General features: G+C 43.3%; 1 protein-coding gene across 1 annotated transcript in view; it reads left to right on the top strand.

Annotated features, from left to right (window-relative positions):
• Positions 1-3,615: 3,615 nt before the first annotated feature.
• Positions 3,616-9,097, top strand: part of Magt1 (magnesium transporter 1) — a 31,746-nt gene continuing 26,264 nt past the window's right edge. The window contains exon 1 of the mRNA XM_090326727.1: positions 3,616-3,813. Coding sequence (XP_090182853.1) covers positions 3,616-3,813 — 198 coding nt within the window. The remainder of the gene's footprint in view (positions 3,814-9,097) is intronic.

The raw sequence follows: 9,097 nt of genomic DNA, 5'->3' as shown, positions 1-9,097 counted from the left end.
CATGAGACTCTTTTCTCTAATTAAGCGCCAGAAAACTGGAAGCAGTGTTGGTAGAGTGCTAGCCTGGAGTTGAAGAGCTCAGGAACAGCACTCAACCCTCCCTTCCCCCACCCGCGGCGGGGGTTGGGGGGCCGCGGAGGAAAGCTTTCCATGTTCAGAATTTATGAGACCCTGAGTTTAATACCAGCACTGGGAGAGTAACAGATGCAATTTATTGAGCTGTTGGTTATAGAGTCTTCCTGTGTTCACAGTATAATTGTTAGCATGCCCTCCATCTCAGATCCTCAGCCCCTCCCCCAAAACGAGTTGATCAGCTCAGGCCTACCTAACTGCAGCCGGCCTTCATCCCCTGCGATTCCTCTCACTGCATTTCCCAGAGCCACATGGTACCCCGCCCCCCATCTGCATCAGAGGAATGCTGCCTGTTATTACAATCAGAAAACCTTCCCCTCTCCCCCATGGGCTAACTTCAGTGGTGCGCTGTGCAAGCATTGCCGAAGACTTCCCATATTTCCCGACTATGAAATCACCCCTGAAGAAAAGACAAGCGCCATTTCTCTCTCTCCCATGAAAGAAATGGCTGTGTCAGGCCCTGCTGGCAATAAACTCCTTTGCTGTACATGACTGTGTCTGTGTGGTCTTCTGTGATGGTGGCTTTCTAATTATTCTGCATTTTTTGCATAGTTTCATCATAAAATAGGGAGAACAAGAACTCTTGTATAGCTGTTACTTAGGTGAAATAAAGGATAATATTTTGCCAGCGAGAGGAAAAACATTTAAAGAGACCATATTTCAAAGGACAAGTTACACTTCTGTAATCCCAGCTATATGATTGAGGCTAGCCCCAAGAAAAAGCATGGGACACTATTTGAATAAATCATTATTATTATTATTATTTTGCCGGGATTGGGGTTTGAATTTGGGGCCTGGGAATTATCCCCGAGCCTCTTGTGCTCCAGGTTAATGTTCTACCACTTCAGCCACAGCACCACTTCAGGAAATTTTCTGAATTGTTTCTTGGAGATAAGTCTAATGGACTTATTTACTCGAGCTAACTTAAAACTCCAATCTTCAGATCTCTGCCTCTTGAGTAGTTAAGGTTACAGACATGAGCGACTGGCACCCAGCTTGAATAAAATATTTTTTTAAAACCCACAAAGCGGGGTGCTGGGAGTTTGGCCTAGTGGTAGAGTGCTTGCCTAGCGTGCACAAAGACCCGGGTTCAATTCCTTGGTACCACATACATAGAAAAAATAGCTGGAAATGGTGTTGAGGCTCAAGTGGTAGAGTTCTAGCCTAGAGAAAGTCCAAGGACAGTGCTCAGGCCCTGAGCTCAAGCCCAGGACTGGCAAAACAACAACAACAAAAAACCCACAAAGGGGTCTGGGAATGGTGGCTTAGTGGTAGAGTGCTTGCCTAGCATGCATGAAGCCCTGGGTTCAATTCATTACTACTACATAAACAGAAAAACAGAAAGTGGTGATGTGGCTCAAGTAGTAGAGTGCTAACCTTAAGCAAAAGGACCTCAGGGACAGTGCTCAGGGCCCCAGTTCACGCCCCAGGACTGGCAAAAATAAAAGCTCAGTAATAGCTGGAGGCATAAACCAACAGGTATAGTAAATTGCCTTGCAAGCAAGGGCCCTGAGTTCAATGCCAGTACTTGCAAAATAATGTAAAAATTGAAGTGTGATTTAAAAAAATATTATTAGTTGGGCGCGGTGGCTCATGTCTGTGATTCTAGCTAGTCAGAAACCTGAGATCTGAGGATCAAGGTTCAAAGCCAGTATCAGCACAAAAGCACATAAGACTATCTCCAATTAACCTCTAGAAAACGGGAAGTGGAGCTTTGCTCAAGCTTGGGACAGTAGCCTTGAGCTGAAGAGCTCAGAGCCAGTGCCCAGGCCCAGTTTAAGCCCCATGATGCATACACACACACACACACACACACACACACACACACACACACACACACATCATTAAATCACTCTATGTAAACATTACACGATTTACCTTCTCTCCAGCAATGTGTAAGGTTGCTTATTTCACTTTGGTTTACAGCTTATATTGTATATCTTTTGTATTTTTGTCAATATGATTGATGAGGTATCTCTTCAAGACTTTAAAATGTTAAAATGCTGAGGAGAGGGAGTATTGGAGCTTGAACTCCCTTAGTTTTTCCTTGTTCTACCAACTGAGCTACGACTCCATATCTAGCTTTTTGGTGGTTAATTGAAGAGTCTGTTAGATTTATCTTCTCTGGAACCTTGATCTTCAGATCTATTCTGAATAGCTAGGATTTTAGGTGTGAGTCACCTGTGTCAGCTTCATCTTTATTTCCGTAACACAGTTGAAACATAGTCCCTAAAGGCTGTTTCTCTCTCCCCCTTTTTTTTTTGCCAGTCCTGGGCTTGGGCTCAGGGCCTGAGCATTGTCCTTGGACTTTCTCAAGGCTAGAGCTCTACCACTTGAGCCTCAGCACCACTTCCGGCTTTTTTCTGTGTATGTGGTACCGAGGAATCGAACCCGGGTCTTCATGCATGCTAGGCAAGCACTTTAACCACTAGGCCAAACTCCCGGCCCTCTCTCCCTTTATGTTTTCCTTTTCTCCCCTCCCCCCTCCTTTTTTTTGCCAATCCTGGGCTTGGGCTCAGGGCCTGAGCACTATCCTTGGACTTTCTCAAGGCTAGAGCTCTACCACTTGAGCCTCAGCACCACGTCCAACTTTTTCTAGTACGGAGGAAACAAACCTGGGTTTTCATGCATGTTAGGCAAGCACTCTACCACTAGGCCAAACTCCTGCACCTCCCCCCTTTTGTTTGTCGGTTATGGGGCTTGAACTCATGGTCTGGCATTTGTCTCAGAGGTTTTTTGCTCAAGGCTAGTGCTGTACCACTGTGAGCCATAGGTGTGCTTTCGGTTTTAGGGAGATTATGAATGTCACAAACTTCCTTCTGAGACTGACTTCGAACCGAACCGTGATCCTCAGATCTAAGCCTCCTGTATATATATATATATATATATATATACACATATATATATTACTTGCACCTGGTTGTTTCTCTCCCCGCCCCCAGTCTTCTTTAGAACTCTGTGCCTCAGCCTCAAGTTCTGGCATTACAAAGATGTGCCACCACACCCTGTTTTTCATCAAATTCTTACCCATATTGTATCAAAACAATCCTTCAGTAGTATTAAGTATATTTTTGCTTTCCTATTTTCTCTTTTCTTTTTCAAATATTTGGGATTAAATGCTCATCACTCTAGTGGCTAATATGTACAAAATAAGTGGATTTCAAAAAATTCTAAATGCGTCTTTGGGAAAAAATTGCGTCTTAGCAATTCCAAGCTATTTTGGATTGAAAATATCCGCAGCAATCCACAACTGCGCACGCGTGTTGCGCACGTATGCTGGAACAGCCATTCAGCTCGACATCTTTTCCCATAACGAAAGGGGCGGCCCATTATTTTCAACGGACCAATGAAAAACTTCCAGATGATCCTATTTCTATTGGCTAACGAAGACCAATTAAAGGCAAATCGTCTTTTAGCGGGCGTCTAGCCATAGCGTGCTGTGACGTAAGGTAAGGGGTCGCCTTGCAGGGCTGAGCTGAGCCAATGAGAAAAGGCAAGGGGCGGGTTTGCCTGTTCTCATGTCCCTCCCACAGACCCAGCCAAAGGAAACTTTCGCTTATCTCCGGGAGAGGAGCGAAGATGGCAGCGCGTAGGTGGTTTTGGTGTGTCTCTGCGACTTTGGCGGTGGCGCTGCTGCTCTTGTACAAGGTTCCCTCAGCTTCTGCCCAAAGAAAAAAGGAGGTGAGGATACGCTCTCAGCACCAGAGGCCTTTCCCACTGGGAGGGGCTTGACCGGGTCTGTGGATTCCTTCCCGCTTCCCTTTCCCTGTCCACGCCACTTGCTGGGCTTTTTGTGTCTTTTAATTTCATCGTTTTCGAGGTTGTTGGTTTGCGAAGGAATGAGACGCAGACTTGTTTTGTGAGTGTTGGGTGCAGTAAGTGGCCACCTGGCTTCTGATGGGCTGAGACAAATTTGGCCACTTCAATGTGATGTGGGGCCCCATAGGGTATTGGGGCTGGAAGGTTGTGCTTTAGATTCAGGGTGCAGGATATAAAGAGAGTCTTTCTGATCTTGGCAGATATTAACTACCCAGACATGTGCAACAGCTTCGCAGCCTTTTTAAGATCTAGATGTGGAAATGAGAGCGAAATGAAATTAGACCAGGTTAATCAACCTTGTCCAGATAGTCGATCAGCCAACAAATATTTGGTTTGACATATACAAATGAACAAAAGTAAGATTCCCTTCGGTGGAATTAATCATATTCGTGTGCGTATGTATATGTGCGTATGCGTATGTGTATGTGTGTGTGTTATTCATGCTTAAACCAGCAAAGCAGAGCAATTTGAGCATTGTGGTTTGAAACATCTTTTATTTAGATTTATATATTCTTGCAACATTGAAAAACTTTGTAGCAATCATTTGTGCTCTCTAATTTTAATTCTTAGTTATATTTTCTTTTTTGGTACTGGGGATAAAACCTAGCATGTTGCAATTGGTAGAAAAGTGCTTTGCCACTGAACTGCTTCCCAGCTCACTGGTTAAGTTTATATGACAAAAACCAGTTTACAAAATTAAAGCAGAACAAGGAATAAACCAGATCAGTCATTCTGTTCACAAAGTCACTCAAACATTTCACATGTTAATTTCTGCTGAATTAAGATGAAACTAGCTTTTTCTGTGCCTTTTTTCTTTTATTAAAAGGATTTAATAAAACAGTAAATCTCTACAGAGTATACATCTCTTTCATAAAATTCTTTGATCAAGCTGGTCAAGATGTCTCACACCTGTAATCCTGGCTACTGAGGAGGCTGAGATCTGAGGATCAAGGTTCAAAGACAGCCTGGGCACAAAAGGGCCTAAGACTCATCTCCAATTAACTTCTAGAAAAGGGGAAAGGGGACTTGGCTCAAGGTGGTCCTTCTGTGCTTGGGCTGGCTTTGAACCTTGATCCTCAGATCTCACTCTCCTGAATATGTAGAAATACAGGCATGAACCACCAGGCCAGGCTGCCTGATTATCCTTAAAGCAGCATTTTGAAAATGTTTCTTTTCTGTTTGTTACTATGTAATGTTATAAATGTTTCAAATATGAGACATAATATAGAGAACACCAAGTCTCCTTTAACTGGGAGCATTCTTTCACATTTCCCAGCATATGGTTAACTTATATGCACCCTTACTGCATAGGGAAGCTTTGTTTACATGTGTGGAAATGTCTCAATTCTTATGTATATTATTCTGAAAACAAAGACATTACATGAATATTTGGAAACAAGATTGTCTTGTTTCCAAGCCCCCTGGGCTTGAGCTCAGGGCCTGAGTACTGCCCTTGGACTTTAGCAAGGCTAGAGCTCTACCACTTGAGAGCTCTACCACTTGAGCCTCAGCAACACTTCTGGCTTTTTTGTATGTATGTGGTATCGGGGAATTGAACCAGGGCCTTCATGCATGCTAGGCAAGCGCTATACCACTAGGCCTAACTCCGGCCCTTTTCAGCCAATCTTTCTGTGGTGTTTTATGAGCAACAATCTTAACATAGTATTGCCTGTTCTTTAACAAGGCAAGCTATCACTGGAGAAATTTTTTTGTTGTTGTTGGTCATGGGGCTTGAACTCTGCACCTGGGTGATGTCCCTGGAGCCACAGTGCCTCTTCCCTGGAGAAATGTTTTTGTTTACCAGTCCTGGGGCTTGAGCTCAAGGCTTGAGCACTGTCCTTGAGCTTTCTCAAGGCCAGCACTCTACCACTTGAGCAGGGGCCGGGAGTTTGGCCTAGTGGTAGTGTGCTTGCCTACCATGCACGAAGACCCGGGTCCAATTCCTAGGTACCACATATATAGAAAAAAAGCCAGAAGTGATGCTGAGGCTCAAGTGGTAGAGTTCTATCCTTGCTAAAGTCCAAGGACAGTGCTCAGGCCCTGAGCTCAAAAAATCAAGCAAAGAGACAGTGATATATTTTTACAATATCCAGGAAGTCAACTGAAAATGAAACAGATGATATTGAAGGATTTAAAATGCTCTTCTCATCACTGTCTTCTGAAATAATTATCTGTCCATTATGCTTCTGTATCTGCTCAGTTTCACTCTTCTTATTTTTTTGGTTGTGGAGCTTGAACTATGGCCTAGGTGCTCTCCCTGAGCTCTTCAGCTCAAGGCTATCACCCTACCGTTTGAGACACAGCACCACTTCTGGTTTTCTGGTGGTTAATTTGAGATTAGAGTCTTACAGACTTTAGTGCCCAGGACTGGGTTTGAACCTCAACACTCATATCTCAGCCTCCTGAGTAGCTAGGATACAGTTGTGAGCCACAGCACCGGACATCAATTTCACTCTTAATTCAAGGATGGAGTTGGAAATTTATTCCTTAGCCAGAAATTTCATTTTAGTAACATCTGAAGACCGATAAAAGATTAGGAAATCTAAAAACTTGAAAAAAAGTTTTGTTGTATTCTATTGTTTCCATCATGTAAAGAGGGATTACAGTTATATTCATCAGGCAGTGAGCATATTACTTCTTGGACCTTAATACCCCTTCTCATGTTTTTGTCCCCTTTCCCTTCCCTATTAAATGTTTTGTTTTATATTAATTGAAAATAGTAAAGGGTTATGACATTTACATTCATGGGTACGATGTACATTGATTGTATGCATCCCTCCACTGCTCTGGCCTATCTACCTGCTATTTCCCCCCCTCCCTTTCCTTGTTACCCTTTCCCTTGTTTTCTCCCAGTTTTTGTTTTGATTTGGTTTGTTTGTTTTTTGTCTTTGCTGATCCTGGGTATTGTACTCTTGGCCTGGGCACTGCCCCTTGGCTTCTTTAGCTCAGAACTAACTCTCTACCATTTGAGCCACAATTCCACTTCTAGACTTTTATGTTTAATTGGAGATACGAGTCTTCTGGAGCCAAGTGCCAGTGGCTCACACCTATAACCCTAGCTTCTTAGGAGGCTGAGATCTGAGGATCAAGGATTGTAGCCAGCCTGGGCAGAAAAGTCTGGAGACTCTTATCTCCAGTAAGTTACTCAGAAAAAAAAGGCTGGAAGTGGTGCTGTGACTTACGTGGTAGAGTGTTTGCCTTGAGAACACCCAATGACAGTGCTCAGGCTTTTGAGTACAAGACCCAGGACTGGCCAAAAAATATAAAATGTGTATTTTGAAACTATGAGCCAATATTGTGTGATCTGAAGCATAAGTAACAGTCTCTTGAAGCTATTTTATTCTTTTAAGTGGCAAAGCATGGAATTGAATAGAGAGAAAAATTACTTTGTTAAGGGAAATAGTAGGCCTAGGTCTAGGTCACTGTAGAGCTTCCTGAGGTAGTGTTAGTCTGCATTTCTTCCTTAGCCTATCTTCCCATTGATCAGTCTTCTGCTCCCTTCACTGGCTTGGTTGAATGGAAACTGTGTGTTTAGTTGCTTGAGTATTTAAGACACTGTGCAACTGTTTTGGAGAGTGGCCATGCATACATAGTACATTCCCCTAGAGCAATCTTAAAGAGACCCAGTTTCTCTACATTCTCTTGAGGGTGATTTTATTTTCACTTTATTAACAAGCATACATTGTTATCTCTCCTTGCTTTTTTTATTTTTGTGATGCTGAGGTTCAAAATCAGGCCTTTGTTTTTACTGGGCAAATGCTCTAGCACTTGGGCCACAACTCTTGGTGGTTAGTTGGAAATAAGAATGTCATGGACTGGGGCCGGGAGTTTGGCCTAGTGGTTAAAGTGCTTGCCTACCATGCATGAAGACCTGGGTTCGATTCCTCGGTACCACATACATAGAAAAAAGCTGGAAGTGGTGCTGAGGCTCAAGTGGTAGAGCTCTAGCCTTGAGAAAGTCCAAGGACAGTGCTCAGGCCCTGAGCTCAAGCCCAGGACTGGCAAAAAAAAAAAGAATGTCATGGACTTGGGCTGGGAATGTGGCCTTGTGGTAGAGTGCTTTCCTAATATTCAGGAAGCCCTGGGTTCAATTCCTCAGTACCACATACACAGAAAAGCTGGAAGTGATGCTGGGATCAAGTGGCAGAGCACTTGCCTTGAGCAAAAGAAGCACAGGGATAGTTCCTAGGCTCTGAGTTCAAGACCCAGGGTTGGCAAAAAAAAATTTCATGGATTTTTCTGCCCAGATGATCTCAAAACATAATTCTTAGATCTTAGCCTCCTGATATATGAGCCCCTGATACCCCAACTCTTACTGTGTTCTTAATGATGTTGAACTTTTTTTGGTGGATTAGAGGTCTGGGCCTGGGCACTGTCCCTAAGCTCTTCAGCTCAAGTGAGCCACAGACACACTTACCCTTTTCTAGTGGTTAATCGGAGATAAGAATCTCACAGACGGGGGGGGGGGTAGGGAAATGGGTACCAAGACATGTGAAAGGGTATCAATGTACGTGAATTAATGCACCTTCTATCTGGCAAATATCATGTAACCCTTTTACTAATTACAATAAAAAAATGCAAAAAAAAAAAAAAAGAATCTCACAGACTTTAGAGCCCAGTCTGGCTTTGAACAGACGTGAGCCACCACGCCAGGTGTGAACATTTTCTTTCCCTTTCTTTTTTTTTCTTTTTGTGTGTATGTGGGAGGGTGGGGTCGTGGGGCTTGAACTGCATCTGTTTGCTGTCCCTGAGCTCTTCGGCTCAAGGCTGCTGCCCTAAGCTTGAGCCAAACCCCACTTTCCATTTTCTAGAGGTTAATTGAGATGAGTTTCAGGTCCTTTCGTGGCTGGGCTGGCTTTGAACCTTGATCCTCAGATCTCAGCCTCCTGAGTAGCTAGGATTGCAGGCGTGAGCCACTGTGCCCAGAGCAGCGTGAATATTTTCTTAGGCTAGTAGGTTGTAACTTATTGAACATCTTTGTGTGTGTGTGTGTGTGTGTGTGTGTGTGTGTGTGTGTGTGTGTGTTTGCCACCTATAGTTCCTCTTCAGGGAAATATCTCATGTTTTTGGTTGGTTTGGCTTTTTTTTCATTTTTTTAATTAAAGAATTTATTAACATTGATTTTTACATCATATTTTAAATGACA

Source organism: Megascapheus bottae, chromosome X (genome assembly GCF_031878675.1).
Source record: "Megascapheus bottae isolate mThoBot1 chromosome X, mThoBot2.hap1, whole genome shotgun sequence".
Classification (NCBI taxonomy): Eukaryota; Metazoa; Chordata; class Mammalia; order Rodentia; family Geomyidae; genus Megascapheus; species Megascapheus bottae.
Note: the sequence above shows the minus strand (reverse complement) of the source record. Positions and strands in the feature narration are given on the sequence as shown.